Raw genomic sequence first — 25,096 nt, 5'->3', positions numbered from 1 at the left:
TGTTTCCTTCATTAATCATATAAATTATAAATGAGAGTTATTAATGCATTTCGTCTTTTCCAGTGTAATGCTGTTCAGCCCCCTTCTTTTCATGCAATACGTTTCAGCTCTTCAGGGCAATGCATTCATTTAGTTTATTAATGCAGTAAATCTGTCAGATATTAATAGAAACAATTCTTTCTTTCTTCAGCATTTTTACGGTAATCAGTTTGAACTTCCAGCTTTGGCATTATTTCAATATACCTTCCAGCTTTTTCCAGTAATGCATCTCAGCTCTCAGCTTCTTTAGGTGATGCAGTTCACAGTGCAATGCTTTGCAATTTAATTCTGCTGTAGTCATTCACACGCATTTTCTAAAGCCAATGCATTTTCTAGTTTAAGAAGAAGTGCTTCTATCTGAGTTCAGTATTTATAACTCTGTATTTCTCCAAAAGCAAGTTAGAGTTTTTTAGTATTTAATAAAGAATGTCATTAAAGTCCTAATTAATATCTGAAACTGGAGCAGCAGGAGTAAAAGTTAGCTGATACATGGAGCTGTGTGCAGCTTATATACAGATGTCTACCTTTCTCACAGCTGACATCCTTAATCATCACATATAAGTGTAATTAACATCAATAAGCATATGCATTTCATAAAGACCTGCTAGTCTTTATGAAATGGATGTTGTGCAAGAGAATGAGAGAGTGTGTGAGGCTTATAGTCAGAAAGTGGTGATTCTGAACCAAACTAACGGGGATAGAGAGTGTCGTCTGGTAACCGCAAGGTCGGCGGTTCGATCCCCGACTGTTACAAGTGCTGTGCCGCAGTGTACCTGAGCAATGCACTAAACCCCTGACTGCTCCCCGGGCGCCACTAATGGCAGCCCACTGCTCCCTACATAGGGATGGGTCAAATGCAGAGAACTTTAGATTTTTTCACTTGTTTAATTTTCTTTACTGTTTCATTACTTATTTATAATACTTGTTTTTATCTTGTTTACGATGTCTCTTGTTTGCAATATCCACTATGCAGCTGTAATCCTGTAAATGTCCCCACTGCGGGATAAATAAATATTTTATTTTATTTTAATGTATAGTTAAATTGTCATTGTCTAAAGATGTGTGTGCAATTCCCTAATTACTTGGCTATTCTAAAGAGGAAGTCAGCACTAGGTGCCGCTTGTCTCATGATGAACAATCTTAATATCCCTCAATTAATTAAAAAAAAAGTTTCATGCGGGTTCAAATAAATCTATCATGTACTTAAGCCAGGTTAGTCTAAGTATTTGCTTTGAAAAATAAGCTGAGCCATTTCATCATGGAACTTCTAAATATAAAGTTCTATTGAACAGATCTCCGTCATTTCTTCTGTATTGAGCTGGAAAAAGTCGTGACGTGACCTATGCTGTCACGCGCCGTAGCGACGGTGTGCTCGCTCGTGCTGCTGTGTGTCGCTGCCCCACGCGCTGGATATCACGGTCCCTCGGTGACGTCTGTGTCCCCTCTGCTCCCAGTGGCCCCCTGCCATATTTATTCATGCCGGGGCAAGATGGCGGCGGCACAGACGATGTGTTATTGCCAGTGGACATAACCACGCATTTTTATTCTAAAAACAAAACCTAGTCAGATTACAGTTGCACACGTGACCGTATCGTGGGGGTATTTACCGCGCCAGCGTCTACGTCTTTTTTTTATTTTACGCGTTTCCACGTATTTCTTTCTTTACAAAATGTTCACGTTGTAGCTCGCTCGCTAACCGACCAGCTGGCTAACAGAGAGCAGTCACTAGCTAGCTACCGCCGTGAAGCGTAGAATGGGTGAAAAGCTGGAGCTGAAGCTGAAATCTCCGGTTGGAGCAGAACCCGCTGGATATCCGTGGCCGTTACCAGTATACGTAAGTGTTAAAACCTTAAAATTCACCCGTCACGGATGTAGATTTTGTCTCTTGTTTTTTGTCTTTTGTTAGCTAACGTTAGCTCTTGTGCTAGCATTGGCTAGCTGAAGGAGCAATGGCACACGCTCGTCCGGGTGATCAGGTCACACTGGTCGGGACGGTGACAGACATCGTGACATTTAGCTTGTTTTTCACGAGCAAGTTATTCCCCAAAAATTATAAACATACATACTACAGTTCATGTGATCAGAGTAACGAATAACGTAACGATGTAGTGTACAACCAAAGCAATAACATTGACACCCAGTAATACGATGTTTTGAAATAGAAGCGACTTATACTGACCACTCTTCACATTCTGCATGATGTCAGTCTTCACCCTAACTTAGTTTTTTCGGTTGTAGCCTGTCATGTTTTTACTGAGACACATGCATGCCTTAGTAGGTCATACACGTGTGTCTCTGCTCAGATCTAATGTTGCCATTTGTTACACAAAAAAACAATTAACGTTAACAATGTGGAGATTATTTACAAGATGCGCTTGTGTGAACTCTGCCGCAGGCACGTGGAATGTGTCGTATGGCACTCATTGAGTGCTTATGTGTGTGTGGGTTTTTTTTTTTATAATCTAATGGCATTTCTATGACTGAGTCCAGCTGGTTGTGTTTGGTCGTTTGAGTTCTTTCACATGCATTTAGCCTGAGACTTTTTCTCTTTCATGTACTGAAGTTGTATTTCCACTTCTAACACTGTCTGCACGTCAGTGGCTGGTTGCAGTTGACTCATTGAAGACAAACGGAAGAGGAAGCTTTTGCAAGTTCTGTGGTCGTTTCAGGGTGTATAGTTAGATTTAAGTTGTGTTTCTCCTTTTTAGTAATTGCGGTAAAACAGTCGGTGCTGCATTTCTCAGAATGTATGTGTGTGTGTGTGTGTGTGTGGGGGGGGGGGGGGGTCTTTCTGTACTTCTCATCTTCACCCACGCTGCACCTAGTCTGGTTATTTCAGTTCCAGCTATTGGTTGTTTGTACGTAGTGAATGGGTTTCGAGTCCCTGAGTCAGTTACTTGCTGATGTAATCAGCCGCTCCTCTGCTTTGGCTGACAGAGTGGACTCCCTTTTACACCAGGCCACAATCTGATAACACGTACAGTTCCTCCCCTCCCTGGATTCATTGCCTCACCCATTTCCTTATGTAATGGTGTGTAAGGATAAACACCAGAGCAAACATGTCAGGAATGTGTATTGTGGATTATACTGTTGATCAGCACAATATCTATTTATACTGGGACTTGCTGTCCTGTATTGAATTAAAAACAGCTGATAGTCCTGCATGTGGAGTTCTGCAATATGGAGCCTATTCATATGGTGGCGCACTCCTGTTTTCAAAGGGGAAAGACTTCCTCTCTCCTCTCATGTCCATATGGTCAACTCTACAGGGAGGAGGATAGCAGAGACCGCTTCTCTTCAGCAATGCTTTATTAATAGAATACAAAAACACATGCCAGTGTGTGTGTTTTTTTTTTTTTTTTTTTTTCTCCCACAGTCACGTTTAAACCGCTTTTTTGCAGATGCAGAGCCCACTGCATCTAGATTCATTCTCCACTCCCACAGAGCATTGCGATCGCTGATCTCACCCACAAAGCATGAAGACGGTGCTGTGTGTGTTGTGATACACACACACACACACACACACACACACACACACACACACACACACACACACACACACACACACACACACACACAACATGGCTGTTGTACATGCTGATGCAATATAAGGCGTGCTTTTACTCTAATCCAGTCCCCCGGAATGAAGCCCATAAAAAATACTTTCATTCGCTCTGTGTTCCTCCCTGTCTCTCTCTCTCTCTCCATTTCTCACTATATCCCCACATCTGTGCGTCTGTAAATGCTTCCATATGAAGAGCACCTCTGGTGGGGTGCAGCACTTTGTCCATCTGGCTCTGGGCGTGGGCGCGAACCGGGCCCACAAAGCATTTTAAAAGACGTACTGCTGAACGTCTTTTGGTTTGATTCTCACCTGTGAACTTCACCTGTTATTTACGAGGCTGCAATTACTTTCAATTACTTGTCGAGACAGCTTGGATAACAGTATGCTGGTAGTCACCCGCTAGTGTACACGCGTGCTTTTCACAAATCCCCTCTGTTGAAAAGACAGAAAGCCAGCACAGGTATCTTGTTTTAGTTTGAGATAATTAGTATTCCGCGGTGAATGAGAGTAGTACAAGGGTGTAAGCGTCACGCCTGCCTTAGTCATTTGTTCTCGTAGGCTTCTGAGGAACAGTGCGTAGCGTAAAACCCCGACACCCACTACGGGTCACACGGGTGTAAGGAGAGACTGACTGAAGAGGTGGTGAGGAAAGGAGGAGTCGTACATGCGTCAGTACACCCACAGTGGGGAGAGAGAGAGAGGAGGGTCTCCTGCTCTTTTATGTCTGACTCCCGCTTACAGACGGCGTTTATTTTTAGCAGCAGCCCTTTGCTGGTGTTGCTGTGTGCTGTCTTTGTGTGAGCAGGTGACACCCCCCCCCCCCCCCCCCCCCCCCTTTCACTCACAGAGTCTCTTTCATATCATCACACACACCGTGTGTACACCTTCCATATTAAGTGAACACAGTGTGTTAAATCTGATGAAGAAGGTTTGTAGGTCGTGCTGCTTTATGAGACAACACAGCTAGCGTTAGCTTGACAATGCAAACGCAGCCGAAACGCCGTGCCTGACAGAAATAGCAGTAGATTTCCTGTGTTGCCATGCACATTTGAATGCGTGCGCGTGCATGTTTGAGCTTTGGCGGATGTTTGTGCAGTAGTGGCGGGCAGTATTGAGCGGGAAGCCAGGAGCTCCGGGCTGTGAGCTGTGAGCTGTGGTTGCTGTGCCAGGCTTCAAACAGCTGACAAAGACCAGGCTTTCCCACCTCTCTCTCTCTCTCTGCCCCCCCCCCCCCCCCCCCCCCCCCCACCCCCTCACTTTCCCCACTTTCTAGCTCTTCTCACTTTCACTTTCTTTCCTTTTTGCCTCTGATTTTCTCCTCCTCGCTCACGTTCCCCTCCTCTTCGTTCCCTCCACCAGAGGCTCTTCTTGGCAGTGCGCTGGAGCTGGAGACAGAAAGTGGGTCAGTGGGTCAGCTCAGGCAACAGGCTCAGGCTGGCTGCGCTCTGGGTGTAACTTGAGTCCTGTTACTCCCACAGAGCTGCGGAGCACACTCCAGCTAAGATGGCTAACTTTAGACTCCCAGCATGGGGTCAATATAATTACGATCTTATTTTATGAAGCTTTGTTCTAGACTCAAGTGCCTTTTTGTATCAGATTAACTTAAACCTCAGACATGGTTTGGAATAGTCTAATTGAGACACATTTTTGAATGAACTAAACCAATTTCCTGAAAGTTTCCAGATGAAATGAGACCTAGAGTTAAAACTAGGAGGCAGGTTTAACTTCAGATTACCTCTTCCTACCATAGACCAACTAGTGTCTTTTAAGGGGGAAAGAACGTTATGATGGAAGTCTATATGATGCCATTATGTCTCATAAGTTGTTACAACAAGATCTTGAGGAACACCACGGATAAATCCATGCAGTGATTTCCTTTTCGACAAAACCTTTTGACATTTGGAGAAAGCCATACATCTTCTGAAGTCAAGTTTCAAAAACCGGTCTCACCACAATGAAATGTCTACTATGGTGACTAACAGTGTGTGTGTGTGTATTGTAAACATTGAGTTCCTGAATAGTCTAAACAGTATTCAGTGACGTCTGTGCTCACTGTTGTATCTTTGGCTGTTGTGTCTGTGAGATGACCAGGATGAAGCAGACATTATATTTGTAGTGTTCATTGCGGTGTGTTAACATGAAGCTGTAATGGAGTTCTTTCAGTGACTTTCAGTGAGTGTGCCCGTGTTTTTAATACATGTATACTTTATATCCATATTAATGGAGTTTTCTATATTTTTAAGACTGTTTGGGGCTTTCTAAACTCAGTTGCCAGTTTAATTCGCTGCACCGAGGTTTAAACCTATGCAGTGTAATAACACAGTCCTGCAGTGAGGCTATAATGTTGGGTTTTTGTTGTTTTTGAGAGGCGATGATTAAACTTTATGGGCATTTTGGAAGCTGTAGTTTGTGGTGCTGTTGAATGTAATGGCTCGCATTGAGAGGTATTTGATGTTTTGTTACCTCTTTCTGTTTTCAGGATAAACACCATGACGCTGCTCACGAAATCATCGAGACCATTCGGTAAGTGACATTCTGACTCAGCTCCCACAAGTGACTGTAAGTGACTGTGTCGGGTGTGTGACCTAGTGACGATGTCGGGTGTTGTGACCTAGTGACGACGTCATGTGTATGTGCGTTCTCTAGGTGGGTGTGTGAGGAGATCCCAGACCTCAAATTGGCAATGGAAAACTACGTCCTCATTGACTACGACACCAAGAGGTGAGCCGAGTGTCTAAATCTGTTTGTATTTGTTTCTAATTTGTCTGAGGTTGGTTTTCTCTAAAAAAAAGAAACTAATCTAAAAGTGTTCAGTCACAGTAAATAGCTGTCACTATTAACACAGGTGGTGTTAGGCTGGGAAGTTGGATTTCATCTTGTCCTACGTGATTGTTTTCATTTTGTGTCTTGTTATTCTCACAGCTTCGAGAGTATGCAGAGACTTTGTGACAAGTACAACAGGGCCATCGACAGCTTTCACCAGCTGGTGAGTCAGTGCGTGTGTGTGTGTGTTGTGTGTGTGTGTGTGTGTGGAGGGTGTTTAGTGCTCTGTAGGTGAAGTGGAAACATTAATCGCTAAAAGTGAGCAATGCTGTATCAGTGTCCTGTGAGTCTATCACAGTGTTCCTGAATCAATGCTACAATATGTATCTACAGTTAATGATTTATTAATGATAATGTAGTTATTGACCAAGTTCCATAAGTGCTGTTGCTATATAGTCCACAGTTGTGTCAGAAGTTATGATTATGAATGGATTTCATTCAGATATTCTTATTAGTTTACCAGAAAACATATCGTACAACAACATAATTATTGTTGTTTTGTCCTTCTCTTTGAAAGGCAAGCACCACTGGATAAAATCTGCACACTTTGAGAGTTTTTGTGTGAATAAATATATAATCCAACTCTATAGTGGAAAGGCACCACCCAGCCCATGAAGCTGAACAAGCGACCTTCTAACGGGCTGCTGAGACACATCCTACAGCAGGTGTACAACCACTCGGTGACCGACCCGGAGAAGCTGAACAACTACGAGCCCTTCTCCCCCGAGGTGTACGGAGAGACCTCTTTCGACCTCGTCGCTCAGATCATCGACGAGATGGAAATGATGGAGGAGGACACCTTCGTCGACCTCGGCAGTGGTTAGTCCGCTGCTGTTTTTGGGACATAGCAGTGAATCCCCAGACCTTTCAAACATGCTGTTATCATAATGTTCTGGCAAAATCAAGGACTCTACAGAGAAATAAATAGTTTTTCTGTACCTTTTGATCCGGTCTGCTTGTTATTGTGGACAGTGACAGTGGTGGAAAAGTGAGTGAGAGTTGGAGAGAGGAGTTCCGGTGTTCTCAGAGTTTATGTTGCAGTCTAGAAAGCGTAACTTTAGTGTTATCTAAAGGATTTTTAATGTCGTGGCTGAATATTAAGCTGATTTCCGAGCAAGAGACACAAAAACAAACCGACGGGATCAAGCGCTGTGATTACATGGCAGCCCGTTTAGTGGCAGCGCTCTCGGTCACTCAGACACAAAATAGGGTCCAGGTTGAAAAATACCCAAGTTACCCTTAAAGTCATAAACAAGGTGGCTCTATGGCCAGCCCTTAATGTCTTTGTCTGTGTGGTGCAAGACTTGAACCTCCTTTTGTTTTCTCATTTGCAGGAGTGGGGCAGGTAGTGCTGCAGGTTGCAGCAGCAACCAACTGTAGACACTACTACGGTGTAGAGAAAGCAGACATTCCAGCTACCTATGCAGAGGTAACCACATAAATATCTCGCAGGACCGACCGGAGGGGTATTCCATAAAGAGAGCAGAGAAAAGCGAGACCTCAAAAAAAAAAAAACACAACCTCTCAGCTTCTTCAGTCATTGTAGTGGAATGACGCAGAGTTGGCGCAGTGCAAATCACCGCTGGCAGATAAACCGAGAAGTCGGAAGTTTTTTTCCGCTGTGTGGCGTCTTTGTGTCCAATCAATCGTCAAAGTGGATTTCCCGGTTCACATTTCGTCGTCTCATCATTACCCCTGTTGCAACACACCACAGCAGCATTTTGTTTGGATATTAATATTCACATTCTCTCTCTCAGAGCATGGATAAAGAGTTTAAAAAGTGGATGAAATGGTACGGGAAGAAACACGGGGAGTACACAGTAAGTTCCTATAATACATACTTTTAAAAAACTAAATATTGTTGCGCAGAGCCGCGGTTATTCCAGATTTTTAGCCCTTACTCTGCTTTGTTCCTTCCAGCTGGAGAGAGGTGACTTTCTGTCTGAAGAATGGAAGGAAAGGATCGCCAACACAAGGTGTTATACCAAGCCGGATCACCGTAACTCTCTGAAAGAAGCAATTTCCATTCCACTTTCCACCAATAAGACCATTTAGAAGCTGAACTTGTACACTGAGGCACTAGGGAAACAGAAACCAATGTAAAGAAAGGTTCAGTCCTGTAATAAAAGCTACCATTATGAAACCTATTTACTGACAGATGACCAGGTATCCAGATAATAAATCATACGCAGGGCTCCTATGTGAATGCTTTAGAGGATAGCTAGCAATTCTTTAACAAATGTGTCAAAATAAACATGTTGTATTTACTTCCGACTGTAGATCTAAAATGCTTCTCTCTCCGTCTGTCTTGCAGTATTATTTTTGTGAATAACTTTGCCTTTGGTCCAGAGGTAGATCACCAGCTGAAGGAGCGCTTTGCTAACATGAAGGAAGGTTAGTATTCATCAGCTGAGCTCAAACTCGTTTTAGTGACGATGAGATGGAAAGATGTGATTCTCAATCTATTCGTCGTTTAATCTCCACAGTGAGCTGCGTGTTCATTTTAAATGTCACTGAATTGAGTTGTATGGCAGAGCAGATGGTTGATGAGCCACAACAAATTGAAACATTTTAAAAGGCCTCAGGAGGCATCTGATCAAAGGATGACAAATACAGCTTTTAATAGCAGACGCCAACAGCCTTTTTTATGACGACGTTTACTTAATTTAGAATAAATCATGGATTATATGGATTACTGGCTCTAATTTGGGGAAGTGATTGTATTTCATCTCATGTTCGCGTTATGTTCTTTGCCATAAGAACTACTGTATGTGTCCACTACAGCCTCGAGAATGTACCTGAAGAAAAAAAGTGTTAATTCATTTTGTTTTGTTTTGTTGTTTTATTTCCACAGGTGGAAAAATTGTATCTTCCAAACCTTTTGCACCTTTAAATTTTAGAATAAACAGTCGAAACTTGAGTGGTAAGTACCATAACTAGTGGAAAAGCACAATGTAAACGTCTCATGCTTCCTTTGACATGTATCTGACATGCCCTGTTTTTTCCCCCCCTCTCTGTCCTGCAGATATTGGCACAATAATGCGTGTGGTGGAGCTTTCTCCACTCAGGGGCTCCGTGTCCTGGACTGGAAAGCCAGTTTCCTACTACCTGCATACCATAGACCGCACCATAGTAAGCACTGCATAGCATAGACCGCACCATAGTAAGCGCTGCAGATGTTTGGGGAGTGCAGAGACTAGAATGTGTATTAGACGAGACCTTGACAATCCAATAAAACACAAAATGACTCCCGAAGCAGTACAGACACATTATACATTAGAGACAAAGAGAAACCTAAGCTCCCTAATAACAGCTGGTATTGTCTTAATGAGGATAGAACACAGAGGGTAAGACAGGTGCATGAGATAACACTGATGTGTGTGTCACTCTGGTAACTGGTTAAAGCAATCCCTTGTTATCAGTGGGAACCCCAGTGAGAGAGCTGGCAGGCTGCCTAAAAAGTGTTGCCACCTGTTGTAGGTGTGGCTGCTCTCTCCTTGCTCTATATGTATATATATATATATTTTTTGCATTATTGTACCCAACAGTGGCTGGTTTAACTTGAATGGCTCCACAGTAGATGGCGTACATGTCCCAATGTATTGTTTGTACTGTTTAACTTAGAGGAGGGGTTTTTGGCGGTTAAGCAAATGTAGGTGAATAAAGGCAAATCGTCCTCAAAGAACCGTGTCAAAGGGCGACTGGTCGAAAGCTTCTGTTGTAAGTTGCCGACGCTGCAGCCAGCAGCCAGCTGACCTCACACGTGTAGGTTTTGTGTCTGCATGAAAGCAAATGACTTGTCAGTAGTCTGCATTATAATATCACAATCCAAAAACGTTGCAGGAAAACAAATAAGACAAACCTTTAATGACACACACACACACACACACCACGTTTTGTGAACACAGTACAGACTGTGCAGGGATTTAGAAAAACATCTTCACAATGTTTTATTTCTGAATTCATTTTACAGCCAATGTTGACGTAAACACCATTGTTATTTGAACTTAGGTAAAACGTTTTCAATTTTCAAAAATAATAATCTTTATTTTTCTCGTCTTCTTTCAGCTTGAAAACTATTTTGCTAGTCTCAAAAATCCTAAACTCAGGGTAAGTGATTTTCTTCTTCCTCGGTGTATTGACGTGACTCTCTGAACTCGCTATGTGTTTCTGTATCAAAACAATTAAACTGCTCCGTCTTCTGTCAGGAGGAGCAAGAGGTAGCTCGGCGACGTCAGCAGAAGGATACGAAGGATAGTAAAAGCAATAGCACCACGCCGACGAAAACTAAAGATCAAAACAAGGTAAGACATGAACAGATTTAAGCCTTTCGTTAGATGGGTGTTAAATATGAATGAACTTCAGTGCACAACTCAAAATACTTTTTAAAAATTACTTTTTTATTTATTTTTATTGCACCACTTAGTGTATTTTTACTTTTTTGTGCACCACGGCCGAACAAAACGTTATGTCATTTCAGCTGACTTCTTCTTTAAATTTCTCTAAAACTGTACAGTAAAATCACTTCTCGTCGTCCTCAAAGAGATAACATTGACCTAGCTGAAATGAGACAACGCGCTCACAACAGCACTCCGGTGTCCTCTCAACGTTCACTGTTTCAATGCGAGTAAATGGACGTGTGGCGCAAGAGCGTGTGAACAGTGTCAAGGCGAGCTCTGTGTGCTCTTTGTATGAATATGTACGTGTGTGTGTGTGTGTGTGTGTGTGTGTGTGTGTGTGTGTGTGTGTGTGTGTGTGTGTGTGTGTGTGTGTGTGTGTGTGTGTGTGTGTGTGTGTGTGTGTGTGTGTGTGTGTATTACAGCAGGACTCCTGCGGTGAGGACGAGCGTCCTCGCTTGGTGACGGTGGTCAAGCCCTCTGCCAAACCCCGGAGAGCCCGACTCCTGCCCAAAGCTCGCAAGTTGAACAACAAGAAGCGCGGTCGCCCCAAGAAAGCCGCCCCGGCTGTCGAGAAGAAAAACAAGAAGAATCAGAGCGCATTGGATCTGCTGCATGCCAAGACCCTTTCTGCAGCCCCCCTTCAGGGTCAGGACACACACACCTCATATTACAGAAATGACTGAAGCCCTGTTTACATCTACACTGTATGGCTTAGAAATCTCAGTTTAACGTGAATATTCTTTTCTTGTGTGTACAGATGCATACCGACCGCCTCAGAGTCCCTTCTACCAGCTACCTCCTAAGGTCCAGCACTATCCCTCCAGTCAGCTGCTTCTGAGCCCGACTCCTCCCGCTCTGCAACAACTTCTCGGTGAGCCGATGAAGATTTTTTTTCAAAGTAGTCGTAGCAGAATTTACGAATGAGAGGTCGGAAGGAGAGACTCAAAGCCAGGTCAGATGTAGTAGAAGCCATTTCCCCCCCCAACAACCTAACTAATACATGTATATCCTGTGTTTCTGCTCCCTCGGTCTCCCTATCTCTCTTTTACAGATAACATCAAAGTTCAATACCTCCAGTTTATGACCCACATGAAGACTCCTCAGTACCGATCCAACCTGCAGCAGCTTTTAGAACAGGAGAAGGTAATAAGTTAAGCCATTGCAGACTCTATTAATTTGCTACTGTGGCAATTTCCCTGCCAACAAAAAAAAGAAAATCTTTTGCAATTTTGCCCAAACTCTTACCTGTAATCTTCTTTCTTTTGTGTCTCTAGCAAAAACACAGGGATCTGTCGGGGCAGGCGGAGCAGCTCCACTCTGTTTGTCAGTCTCACAAAGACAAGATCAAAGGTCTCTTTCAGACCAAACTAGACGAGGTGGGAACTGCTTCTTCATTTCTCTCCATTACACAGCTGTACGGACATCATTACCGTTGACTCTCATCCATCCTTATAAAGTTATTTTATTTTGAGATAATTCGTAATATTAAGGATGCACAGCATGAGGATTAATATTAGTGCTTGAATACGACTATTTGTTGGACAAGCTGAACAGTTTACACCCCATTTCCAGATGAACATGGTTGCATCAGTCAGTGAAACACAACTGGAATGTGAAAGATGGAGAACATAGGTTTTCTTTCAGTGTTTCGTTGTAGTTTGCGTTAACTTAATTCAAAGCTTCTCTGGTTGAAACTTCCAAGTCTGTTGCAGCTGAGACACACGCAGCTTTCCTGTTGGGTGTTCATGTGAAATGTTGAAAGCTCTAATTACACACGTGCAGAAAATACTGCGGTTTTTGCCCTTATTCTGAAAAAGACAATATTCCTGATATACTGTGACCGTTTGTTTAGGCATTATGTATTTGTAGCTGATGTATACCTGTGTGTGTGTGTGTGTGTGTGTGTGTGTGTGTGTGTGTGTGTGTGTGTGTGTGGGTGTGGGTGGGTGGTGATCAGCTGGGAGTGAAAGCCTTGACTGTGGAGGACCTGCTGCAGGCCCAGAAGGAGATATCGGCCCACAATCGTCAGCTGAAAGAGCAGACCAAGCAGCTTGAGAGAGACATGGCCTTGCTGAGAGACCACAGCCTGCTGCTGGTGAGACCTCCAGGCTTGCTCCTATGTCGTTGTAACCTCCAACCTGTTACTACAGCATCGTCCCCCAGTGGTTCACACCTGTCACCGTTCCTCCTGCTCTCCCAAGTCCCAGTTCAGCTGTAGTCGAGCCAATGTAGCATTATATTTCACGTTTGCTTGAGCATCCACCGAATGAATAACAGCAAGTGTTTTGTTTGTTTGTTTGTTTTCCAGCTGAAGTCTCGATGTGAGGAGCTAAAGCTAGATTGGGGCTCTTTGTGTCTGGAGAGTTTGTTGAAGGAGAAGCAGGCGCTGCGCAGACAGATCTCTGAGAAACAGAGACACTGTTTGGAGCTGCAGGTACACAGTCCGCCTCCTCAGTTTTACTGGATTCAATACCAGATGCTCGTATCTCTCTGTCTTCCACCTCTTGTATATTCCTACTTGCGGTGTATAATGTTACTTTCAGGAAGAGTTGATGAATTGCTGTCACAAACATTTTCCTAGACATGTCAGCGGCGTTGTAGAATGCTGTTTTTCTTTAGCGTAATGGCTCCCCCTGGTGTGTGTTTGTAGATCAGCATTGTGGAGCTGGAGAAAAGTCAAAGGCAGCAGGAGCTGCTTCAGCTCAAATCCTACAGCCCCTGTGACGGCTCCCCATACAGAAAGAGCCTGGAGTCCCGCTCTTCCACCGACATGGACTCCTCCAAGCTCGGCCTGTCCTCGGCCCCGGCCCTCAACGGTGTCAGCCCGGAGCTGTCCATCAATGGCACCGGCTCGCCCTGTTTTGACCGGGCCAACACCAAGGGGGAGCTCCTCTCTCGCTACCTGCCCATCTCCCCAGACCACGAGATCGTGCCCGCCATCCCCGATGCACGGCAGAGGCAGCAAACTTCCTCCTACGCTCTTCCTGATTACACACGCTTCTCCCCCGCCAAGATTGCCTTGCGGAGGCACCTGAACCAGGACCCAACTGCCTCCGCTCACTTGAGAGGTCCGGGGATGACCGCACACAGGTCGGTTGACACTAAAACCTTTTTTTATTTTCAAGCTCTCCCACGTTGCTCCCCAAGGCAACGGACAGCTAACCAGCTGAAGCTACATTTGACAGTTTCTGTTTGTTTTTTTAAGGGAATTTGGAGGCGTTTGCTCCCCGCTTGGAGCCAAGCTGAACTGCCCTTCTCCTAATGCATCCGATGTCCAGAATAAAGGTTTCGAGAGGGTAAATGTTTCTCTTTCTTCGCTGTCTGTGCATTTGCAGCTCTCTCCCTTGAGGCTCTCTCACTCACAGTCATTGTCCATTTGTTCTCTCATACAGGCCGGTAAGGAGAGGAGCCCATCTGTTCAGGGTGACAACAGCATTACAAGCCTTCCAATAAGTATCCCCCTGAGCACGGTCCACCCCAGTAAACTACCGGTCAGCATCCCTCTGGCGAGCGTGGTGCTGCCCAGCCGTGTTGAGAGACTGGTGAGTACCTTCAGAGCAGGGCTGTGATGTCGGTACCGTCACAAAGTGTTGACAGTAAGATGAAGAGGTTAGAATTATGTTGGGTCTAACTGTAGTCACCTGGGTAATCACAGATTTAGGTTTATAAAATGTTTTTATATTGTTTCTTTGGATTGTCTGCATCAAGATGATGTTAGTTTTAGCTAGTTTTCAGAGTGGATTTGCTATTTTTAGTTTACTTTCAGTTTTTAAGTTATATTTGTACAGTAGTTTTAGTTGTTTTTTTGTTAGGGCGGCGGGTATAATGTCTCATAAATATGCTACATATACATATAAAATACTGTGTAGAAATGACCATAATGTAGATTGCAGCATTGCGCCATCTACTGGAATGTTGATGCTTTCAATTTCTATGGTTCAATGTCACAAGAGTGACATATTATTGTTCTAAAACTGAAATTAATTTACGTTCATTATTATTTTTCTTTACCAGACAGTATCCCTTTTATTTGGTTTCAGTTTATGACAAATTGTTCACTGCTTATAATGATAATAATAACAACCCTGGTCTGCATTCATAATTTCAGAGAAGTACTCCGAGTCCTGTGTCTCAGGCAGGTCAGACCAATGGTAAGGATTACCTTTGGTCACATATTATATTCACTATTATTATAAAACAAAATATTGTATGTGTTGTACTCTTCCTGTCCATCTCAAACCATTACCTTCTTGGTCTCTGTTTAGGATATTCATCCAGCTCAGGGTTGATGAATGGAGGTCCCCATCCTGAGGACCACAACGGTGCTTCTTCATCACCTCCACCGCACCCCAACACTCCTCTGACGGGACCAATGGGCAGAGGAGGTCCCACCCAGAGCCCACCACTCAGCACTGGAGGGGTGCTTCAGTACGCAGATGGACCCCCGAGGATCCTTCCAGAGGACGGACAGGACCGCCACGGAGGCGAGTCCGACACGGAGCCCCAGGACAGCGAACTGCGGAGGAGAATCTTCTTCTCCTCTTCCTCCTCTTCCTCCTCATCTTCCTCTTCGTCAGGCAGCGGGGGCAGCAGCGTGGCCGGAGGAGCGCGCCTCCACCATCACGCCGGCAACAAGCAGGGATACCACAGTAACCATGGAAACCACCACCACCACCATCACCACCAGTCCCCCGGCACGCAGCACACTCACACACCCACCACGCACACGACGTCATCGCACTCCTCTCACGGCCTCGGCTCGCAAGAGGGACGCAAGCGGGGGAGACGGAAACGCAGCTCCACCGCCGCGGTCGTAGCCAGCGGGTCCCCGAAGAGGAGGTCCAACAACCCGTCCTCCGGGTCGCCACTCAACATCAACTCCATGGTGAGTCGCCGAGGGCTTGAAGAGAGAAATAATTGAAGGACGACCCTGTGATTCGGTCATTGTCATTTGCCCGTCCTTTTATTTTTTTCTCCAACAGGTGAACAACATCAACCAGCCTCTGGAGATCTCTGCCATCTCCTCCCCAGAACAATCGAGCCGCAGCCCCGTCGGGCCGGACCTGGACCAGCCTCCCATCTTGAAGAGAGAGCGACCGCTGGAGCTCAACGGCTCGGGCCGGTACTCCTCTGCCCCCAGCTCTGACGACGAGGACTCAGGATACCCTGCCGACAGCTCCAGTTCACGGTAACGTAGTCATTATTATATTAATACTAGAAGATAAGAGTAACAAGTACGTCCATGCTGAGCTGCCTACTTACTTTTAATCTGAAGCTAGTGATAGAAATATCTCTGTTGCTGATATTATGGGGCTCCATCTCATTTTGTTTTGAATGTTCTTTGTTTATCTCTAGAATTGAAAGAAAAATTGCCACTATATCCTTAGAGAGCAGAGATGGACCTGGTAGACATGGGGATGGTGAAAGAGGTAAGAAGAAAACTAAAGGCCCCTTTTTATTAAAAACTTCATTTTGCACTTCTGCTGCTTGACGCCAAGCCGTCTGTCTTCTTCCCTCCACTAGTCAGGAAGTCTGGTAGCAGCAGTGGTAACAGCACAGGCAGTGATGGCTCCTCTTCATCCTCATTGTCCTCCAACAGCAAGTGGAAATCCACCTTTTCGCCCATTTCCGACCCCAAGCAACCCAACTCTGACCTGAGACAGGGGGGCTCTCCATTCGGCATGGGGGCGTCGTGCCGGGGCACTGACTCAGATTCTGACCACAAACAACAGCATCAGCAGGCGAGGAAAGGAAGTGACGGAGAGTCGTCCGGCTACATGAACCCCAACCCCTTCCTCAGTCAGGATGCAGGGCCCCGGGTTGGATGCAGCGGCGGAGGCGGTGGTGGCGCCCAGGGAGGCAGTGGTTCAGACCAACGCCAGCCACTCCAGAAACAGAAGGCCCCTCGCGACTGGGAAATGAAGACGAGCAGCAGCCTGGCCAGTCAGAACCTCTTCATATCTGCTGCTGCCAGCAGTGGTGGGGGCATTCTGAGCGGGAAGGTGGGGGGCAGTCCTGTAGCAGTTTCCTCAACCACGGGGTCCTCTGTGGGGCAGTACCTGGGGTCGCAGTTCCCACTCGGAGGGACCTCAGTCTTGCAGTCCCTGTTCGGGGCCCAGACCGGCGGATCCACGGTGAGTGGGACCCCGAGGCTCGTCAACGGACACTCCTCCCTGGGAAGCTTCTCCAGTGCTGGGCTGGCAGGGGGAGCGGCTGGAGGTGAGCATCATTGTGACAAACTGATCATGTAGAGTTTTACCTCCGGGATCGTTGAGCTGTCCAGGTCATAGTTTTAGTCTGGGGTCCTCTTTACAAAGAGTAGTACGAGTCCTGAGGGAATGGGCCTAATGATAGTCAGGTAAGTGGAGGTCCAATGCTGCTGTCTCTATGTCTGCCTCACTGACTGACTGACTGACTGACTGACTGACTGGTGGAGCTGCACAATTATGGCCAAAATGATAATCACGATTTTTATTTTATTGCACGTTCACATTTAATTAAACGGAGCACTGCTTTCACTTTCATGTTATGCTACATTCCTGCTAATATTTAAATCTTTGCATCAAAATAAGACGGGTTCGTATTCACAGTTCATCTCCTAGAAGCAAAATGAAACTGTACCAAATATTTTGGTACAGAGCTGCCTTCCCTTAACTAAGGAATCTTTACATCTAAATAAGTCTGAAGATAAAGGTCTTCTTCACATGAATTCAGTGCATTTTTATACAACAGAGAGCAGGCGGGCAGAACGAGTGAATTACAGTATATTGCTCTTCTTCTCTGGACCGTGTCGGCTCCCCACACAAGGAGACCAAAACTCCTCGATCACCTCCTGGTGGCTGTCCGTCAGTCTAGAAAGCGCTCCATTTGATATGCAGCGGAGTTCCGAGCGGAGCGTCGATATCGCAGTCGATCAATTGTGATCTTGACTAATATTTGATAAGTTGTGCCGCCCCGCTGACTGACTGACTGTGCCGCCTCGCTTTGACATGGACGTGCTGTTTGAAGGCTGCGGTTGGAAACACCCTTGGAAAATGTTTTTTAACAAAAACGTTTAAAAAATGGAGAAATCTGAACCAATGGAAACTGATTGACCATGAATTACGTGACGTGTTTTACATTAACGATTACATTACTATACTGTCATTTTCTGTGGGTGTATCTGTCGGAGTCGTATGTCAGAGTCATTTCACTTGTAAGCAAAAAAAAATAAAAAATCCACCCAGAAATCATGTTATCTGTAATAAGAAGGGTTTTGTGCAATCCTAAATTGGCCAACCAGTTTTGTTTTAGTTCCGGTCACAGTGGACTGACTCTGTTTGCTTTCTGTGTGCTTGTCTAAGACTCGCTTGGCGCTCTGCACAACCCGGCTCAGTCCCTGCTTCTCTCTTTGTCCCCTTCCCCCCCCCCCTCTCTCTCGCTCTCTCTGCCACTGCTCTCTCTCCCCCCCCTCCCCTCTCTCTCTCTCTCTCTCTCTCTCTCTCTCTCTCTCTCTCTCTCTCTCTCTCTCTCTCTCTCTCTCTCTCTCTCCCCCCCTTCCCTCCATTTCTGCTGTATGATTTGCAGGTATATTTCACCACGTGGTCCCCACAGTGTCCTCCCATCAGTTTGGGGTGGCACTGCCCACCTCTGGAGGCCTCGGCTCTCTGCTCAGTCTCTCCTCTTCCTCTACCTCCTCCCAAACCCAGCAGCACAGCACCCCCCAGCCAGCTTCCACGCGCCTGTCCTCCTCATCCTCACCTCTCCCCGTCTCCCTGTCCCAGGCCCAGCACAGCCGCACCCAGTCAGTCCTGCACAGCCCCTCTCCGCCCACGCTCACCCTGCCCCCCCCTCCACCGCTGCACAGCAGCTCCTCCTCGGCACCCACGCACTCTGACGCCCCGCCGTCCTCTCGATCAGACTCCCTCCACTCGTCCCGTCTGTCCCACTCCTCTCTCCACCACCAGAGAGCTCAGTCATCCCTCTCGCTGTCCATCTCCTCCTCCTCCCTCTCTGCCTCCTCTGCTTCTGTCTCTGCTGCCGCCGCCGCTACCGCTTCCCTCTCCTCCTCCTCCTCCTCCTCTCTGTCGACCTCCTCGTCTCGCCCTTACGCGGTGCACTACTCCCCTCGGCTGCCCCCTCCACCACAGGCCAGCAGCTCAGGTGGTGGTGGTGGTGGTGGTGGGAGCATGTGGAGGACTCAGGGCATGCATGGCACCTACACGACCTCCCAGCTCCCTGGCCACAGACCTAGATAGGGTTTGGGGGTGAGGGGGAGGATGGAGAGGGGAAGGGCAATCAGAAGGTGGAAAGAGGGCGAGAATGAGAGAGAGACTAGTAGGGAGTGAGAGAGACAGGATACCTGTGTGATACCTGTGCTCCAAACAAGCTGTTGTTGTGATTGAACAAGGTAAGTCAATTCTTGGGTTGTAGATTTAAAGCGTGCTGGGTGATAAATTCTGAAATCGACCCAATTCAAACACCATAGAGAAACTCATTTTGATTCTGTCTTCTTTGACGTTTCAGGTAATTGTTGAAAACTACCTCAAAAATTAAATAAACTATGCAAATGTCCCGGTGTGGACTAAGGCACTCTCCTCACTCACTGGTGCTTCAAAACGTCTGCACTACCCGACCGCCTCCAAGACCGGCTTCTGTACTGGGATCTCTGAGACACACACACACACACACACACACACACACACACACACACACACATGCACACACACACATGCACACACACTAACGACCACTATAGTCGCCTTGAGCAGAATTCATAGGTACTGGTCATGTTCATGTGTAGGGTGTTAAAATGATGGTTTAAAGGTTTTACAATAAGGAAATTAGTACTTGCTGCTGCTCAGCACTGAATGAACGGATGTCTGCTTTAAATTAAAGGTGCTCAATAGTATGATGATGTCTTTTTCTTTTTGTTTTAGTCACTATCAAAACAATCTGTTTGAATGATTTAATGTAACATTTGATAACAGATTGAAGCACATAGTCAGTCGTTTTGGTCTGATTCTCATCACGTTTCCTCCTGAAGTCTCTCTTCATGAGTTCTCGTTTTCACACACAGACCGGTTCTTTGAACTCTGCTCAGACGTCACGCAGTTTGTTCTCTCTGCAAGCGTTGCTCTCGTATGTTTTCTTTCTTTGGGTGAAATTCAATATTTGTTGCAACACATGCGAGTCTGAAACAAGAGGAGGAGCTTTGGGTCTAACTTCACACTGGATAGTAAGATGCAGTTACTCGTGGAGCCGAAGATGCGCACGGCTGGTTTGTTGACACACTTTAAGCTCTGCTTAAGTTGATGATTTACAATATTTTCATGTTTAACTAAATTTAATTTAATTAATTTTAATGCTCTTTAAAGCAAAGTGGTAAAACTAAGCTATGAATATGCTGTTCTGGCCCCTTTTTGTCAAAGAAATCTCATATTTTCTTTCTTTGTTACTAACTTGAGCAAAAACAAATCCGTTCATATTATGAAAACAATTCTTCAGGTGTGGTTCAGAGTTTCTCTTCTCATATCAAATATTGAACATTAAGTTTCTTAATTTACTCATAAAAGGATATTTTGTTGGTGTTTTTGCGACATTGATCAGGCATAAATCCATTTTAACTCTTAATGAATGAACTTAACAATAAGGAAGTCGGTGTGTGATTTAAAGGCCGAACGCGATGTTGTGACATCGGCCTTGTTAGGAAAATATGGTGAATTAGCAACATTTCAACAGGTGCCGATGACGCTGAGCCGAGTACATTTTCATTTGAAATCAAACATGAAATTCATGAAATGAGATGGTGCTATGTCGACCGTATCAGACACTTTCTGTAGTTCTCTCCACGATCTTCCTCCGTCAGTCACACTATGTGGGAACGCAGCCGAAATACTCTTAAAGCAGGACATTTGTAACTCTTCTTAAGCTAAACCTATTCGTATTTATCTCTGCTGTCGAATGTTAAGGACATAAAACATGGACGCGTGTGTGTGGAGTCACACTGCATATTACAGTTGATACACACACACACACACACACACACACACACACACACACACACACACACACACACACACACACACACACACACACACACACACACACACACACACACACACACACACACACGCGCGCGCGCACGCAAATCCTCACTGAGAACCACAACAAACTACTGGACTCTCTTCACACGTTTGTTTGCTTTTTTTTTTTAATTGTGTAATTTTTATTTTGTAAACAATGTTTGTACTGTGAATGTGATTCATTCTCTGAACTGTATAGTTGTGTATAATTTAGATTATTATTATATTTATGCTGTCTGTCTCTCCATCTGCCTTGGTATTTTTGTTTTTCTTTTTCTTTCTTTCTATCTTTTTTTTTTTTTAATCCTGAAATGTGTTGACATTGTAGAACGCAATAGTGTGTGTGTGTGTGTGTGTGTGTGTGTGTGTGTGTGTGTGTGTGTGTGTGTGTGTGTGTGTGTACGTGTACGTGTACTTGACTCACGGTCTGAAAACAATGGTGCTAAATTAGGACTTTTACCTGATCTTATTTATTCTACGGTGAAAACAATAACAAATCAAATACTTGGTGCTGTACACAGGGACCTTTGTAAAGCCATCTTCTGGCGTTTGCTTTCTCGTATTTAATATGCTATTGTCTGGTTCTTGTGAATGCCGAGTGTACAACTGTAGACGCCACCTTTTTTGGATGAAATCTGCTCTGCAACAGCTTGGTCTGAGTAAACATTTGCGAGGAACTCTGCTCGTGTTTCTCAGTTTCAAACACACGTCGTCCCGCTTTGATCTCAGAAGCGAGCTGCTTATCTTCTAGTGAACGAGACGCACTGTTTTTGTACATACGTTTTAGTTTTTCCTTGTACGTCTCTCCACCGTAAACAGAAAGGTATATAAAATAAGTATCTATATACAGTCTATATATATAAATATATATATAAATATATGAAAGAATAGAGGTGTTTTGGCGCTGGCATTGTGACCTTAAACTCGGCCTGTTAAACAGGAGGCTTGAAGCCAAGGAGAGGGAAGCTTTGCCAACACAGGACCTTAACAGATGGCGCCGAACCGCAACCGACTCCTTGTGATAGAACTAGAAACTCCAAGTCTGTGTGCATTGAACCCATACAAACAACGGTGCTGTGGCTCGAACACAACTAGACTCAGTCATCACTTTTATCAGATGCTTCCACATCTTTTGTTTCTTTTCGTTTCGTTTTTAGTTTTTTTATCAAACAAGATTCTGCAGGAAAAAGAAAAAATGGTGCTTCTGTTTCCAAACAATGGAAAATCAGATCTTAAAAACAAAATCTTCACTGGTGCATAAAGACAAACCGCGATGCGTCAACCTCTTCTACAGACACACTGTCTCCAGACGTCTCGCTGACCAGGTCCTCGTAGTGAACTGAGCGGACTGTGTCGCTGCAAAGACGCGCTGCTGGCGCTAATCTCTCGCGTTGAGGCGTTCGTGGGCATCACTTTGTCGGGAGTGAGAGCAGCCTAGCTTCCTTTTTTTCCCCCTCTGATGGTGGGAAAACACTTAGCGTGTGTGTGTGTGTGTGTGTGTGTGTGTGAGATTCCCCCCCCTCCACACACACTTACCGGTGCATATCTAAGGGAAGATTAGACTAATACCTAAGAGCTTTATTGTGAACTCCTGTCCTGTGCACTCACACGCGTGTTTCTCACCTGCGAGGACGTGATTCTAGAACATTAGCGACTGTAGTCCGTTTGTTACCAGCACTGAGGTCTTTTGTAATTACTGTCGATGCTGTTTTTGATTTTTCTTATTCTTGGTGTTTGATACAATTGCAGTTACATGTTATGCTTTTAAATGGTGTCTTCAGATTCCTGTCCGTTTTTTTTTTGTTTTTTTTAAATACTACTAGTCAGACAGACAGCACGGTGCTCTCCTTCACTTAAAACAAGGAAATTGCAGCTATTGATAAATACTACTCTCCTCCTGTTGTGCTGCGGGGTTTTATGGTTTTGGTGATCTGCAACACGAGCTTGCCCGGCGGCTTTCTGACGGTCCAGTCTAACCTACGGAGATGTCGCTAATCTGGAGGCGTGGCGGGGTGTATGTGCAAGCGAGAATAGTCGCTTGGGAGTGTGATAAATTATCCTCACAGATTTCAACCTACTAGCTATATGTCTATCTACGTCAAAGGGATGAGGTGCTGTTATTCAAGCCCTTTGGTATTAGAGCGTGATTTGAATTAAAGCTTCTATGCAGTTCTCTATATTCTCCTTCCTGGTACATTATTGATCATCTGCGAGAGCTTTGCGGTCGAGGCCGTTTACTCAGAATCCTGCCAAAGGTCTTAACTCAGGAACTTCCCACATGGCTTGAAACGATGTAAACACTTTTTCTTAAAAAAAACAACAACTACTGCATGTCACAGACTTATTCGCCATCACGTGGCAAGGATCAAGTCCCTTTTGTAATCCAACTCAGGACCAGGAAAGCCCGTCAGTAAGTGTGTTTCGAGGTGAAATTCAAAAGTCAGGGTCTCCTCAGATAAATTCTAGCTGTCACATACATCCAGCGCCTCCAGGGAGATCCAGCTTTATGAAGCTTTATGAAGCTTTACGAAGCTCTACGAGTCTGTCTGACCTCCGGAAGCTGTGAAACGGCTTCGACTTTCAGCACCTTCCTCATCTCACACACGCCTCGGTCTAGGTTTGCGTCACCAAGGAGGTGCTTCACTGTGCTTTTGTTGGGATTCTCCCCTTTATTTTTTAGGGGGGGGGAGGGGAGGGGGAGTTAAGCACACAGGACACGTGACCTACAGTATGTGTACAGTGATCTGTGATCGGTGAAGCCAGGGCAGGTTTGAGGTGCAATAACGGCGAACGTACTTTCCAAAAGGCCCCGAGGTTTTTCATGACTTGTTACTGTTCGGTGTTGGTGCTTTTATCCTAAGATGTTATAATGAAACAAATGGAATTCCTGTTTTTTTTTTCCCCCCTCCCTGCATTTTATGATTATTAATAAAAAAAAATGTTTCATATAATATTTGAATTAATGTTCTTGTGTTGTGGCATTTATTTCCTCTCATAGAAGATTGGTGAAGTTTACACATGATAGTTTCTACTGAAAATGAGTTTTATTGTGAAATATATAATTGAAAAATATCTGCGACGTAGAGGAAGCAAAAATACAGCACATCTCTGGTTATTACATTACAGTCATTTAGCAGAAGAGAACTACTAGTCACCAGAAGTCATAAGTGCATCTCCTTTTTTTCAAACAAGCATCTAGGTTATGATCATCATAATGAGCTTTAATCTGTTTATTCCAACCAGCTAAATATTTCCACCATACAGATATGTTTTAACTAGATCAAACTGGATTGAACTGAACATTTCAGACGTTGTTTTTAAATGAGTACTGCTGCATTTAGCCGGACCTCCATGTAACAGAACTGTACGGTGAAGGTTTTCACTTGGACTCGTACGTTAAAATATCCACAATAGTTTTCAATCAAAAGACTTTGATGTGACATTGTGGCCCACAGTATACTGGATGAAACCACCGAGAAAAAGTGTTGGAGTTGCATCAGATTCTGTATGTTTTATTTAATTAAAATGCTCTTCGGTGCGAGCCCTGACTCCCACAGTATAGACTTATAACCTCACATTGCTGTCAGGAGGATGTAGCTCCTGCCAAGAAATGTTCCACAAGTTCTGTGTTAACAACACGCTGCAGCCATTAGAGAACGATGAACAGTTCTCGTCATTCCACACTGAAGTTTTGTGAAGTACAAGAATGAGCCTTGGCTTTATCTCTTGGAATACATGGCTACTAAACAGCACCGAGACCTTGACCATCTGCAAAACAAGACCACAGCTGTGAGAGTGGAGATGGGAGTGACGGCTCTTTGAAGGGAATCAGATCTCATGGTCTGCGTTCCTCTCTCTGGGAGCAGGACTTTGTTCTCTGGTCCTCCCCTGAGTGCAGAAATACATTGTACACATTCATTAGGATAAGCTGTGCCTGAAGGATATCGTTTCATTCTGCTCGGTCGTCACGTTCACAAATGCTGGTATGGCCCAACACGGTGAGGGAGCTCTGTTCAATAGAAAGCTGCAGGAATGTCGTGATTCCGTTAGCATCGGAAGTTAGCGTCGCGCTCTTTGCCTTGAACTGGAATTTTGGATTATTCCAGAAAAAAAGCTCCGTGGCAAACATTATGCTATGCGTTTTGTCCAACAAGATAACAAATGAACACCACTTTTATGATTTTTGAATGTGAAGCGGCAGAAGT

At 44.8% G+C, this 25,096-nt stretch overlaps 2 protein-coding genes across 2 annotated transcripts; both read left to right on the top strand.

Moving 5' to 3' along the window:
• The first annotated feature begins 1,527 nt into the window (after positions 1–1,527).
• dot1l (DOT1-like histone H3K79 methyltransferase) lies at positions 1,528–23,854 on the top strand. Its single transcript, XM_068725896.1, has 28 exons — positions 1,528–1,873; positions 6,084–6,127; positions 6,251–6,325; positions 6,527–6,590; positions 7,018–7,246; positions 7,762–7,856; positions 8,185–8,247; positions 8,348–8,403; positions 8,742–8,821; positions 9,282–9,350; positions 9,453–9,559; positions 10,496–10,537; positions 10,636–10,731; positions 11,250–11,472; positions 11,585–11,698; positions 11,879–11,970; positions 12,102–12,203; positions 12,785–12,922; positions 13,136–13,261; positions 13,478–13,917; positions 14,033–14,123; positions 14,220–14,369; positions 14,936–14,978; positions 15,093–15,712; positions 15,810–16,015; positions 16,183–16,256; positions 16,351–17,046; positions 19,333–23,854. Exons 1-28 carry the CDS (start codon positions 1,793–1,795, stop codon positions 19,341–19,343), a joined length of 4,227 nt encoding a protein of 1,408 aa, XP_068581997.1. The 5' UTR covers positions 1,528–1,792; the 3' UTR covers positions 19,344–23,854.
• LOC137884201 (uncharacterized) lies at positions 18,387–23,854 on the top strand (the record flags this gene model as incomplete). The annotated part of the gene is made up of 1 exon (XM_068725900.1): positions 18,387–23,854. A coding segment is annotated over one exon (678 nt), but the record flags the coding sequence as incomplete, so codon positions are not given.
• Positions 23,855–25,096: the final 1,242 nt, after the last annotated feature.

Source organism: Cebidichthys violaceus, unplaced genomic scaffold, assembly GCF_023349555.1.
Source record: "Cebidichthys violaceus isolate CVI_PGR_0920_01 unplaced genomic scaffold, fCebVio1.0.p SCAF_37, whole genome shotgun sequence".
NCBI classification, from domain to species: domain Eukaryota; kingdom Metazoa; phylum Chordata; class Actinopteri; order Perciformes; family Stichaeidae; genus Cebidichthys; species Cebidichthys violaceus.
Note: the sequence above shows the minus strand (reverse complement) of the source record. Positions and strands in the feature narration are given on the sequence as shown.

What these genes read in the sequence shown, in the direction of transcription:
- dot1l (XM_068725896.1), top strand. Translation starts at nt 1,793, where the DNA reads ATGGGTGAAAAGCTGGAGCTGAAGCTGAAATCTCCGGTTGGAGCAGAA. An exon ending in TCGACAGCTTTCACCAGCTG is followed by an intron (nt 6,591 to 7,017) that starts GTGAGTCAGTGC and finishes CCAACTCTATAG; the next exon opens with TGGAAAGGCACCACCCAGCC. An exon ending in CTTTGCTAACATGAAGGAAG is followed by an intron (nt 8,822 to 9,281) that starts GTTAGTATTCAT and finishes TTATTTCCACAG; the next exon opens with GTGGAAAAATTGTATCTTCC.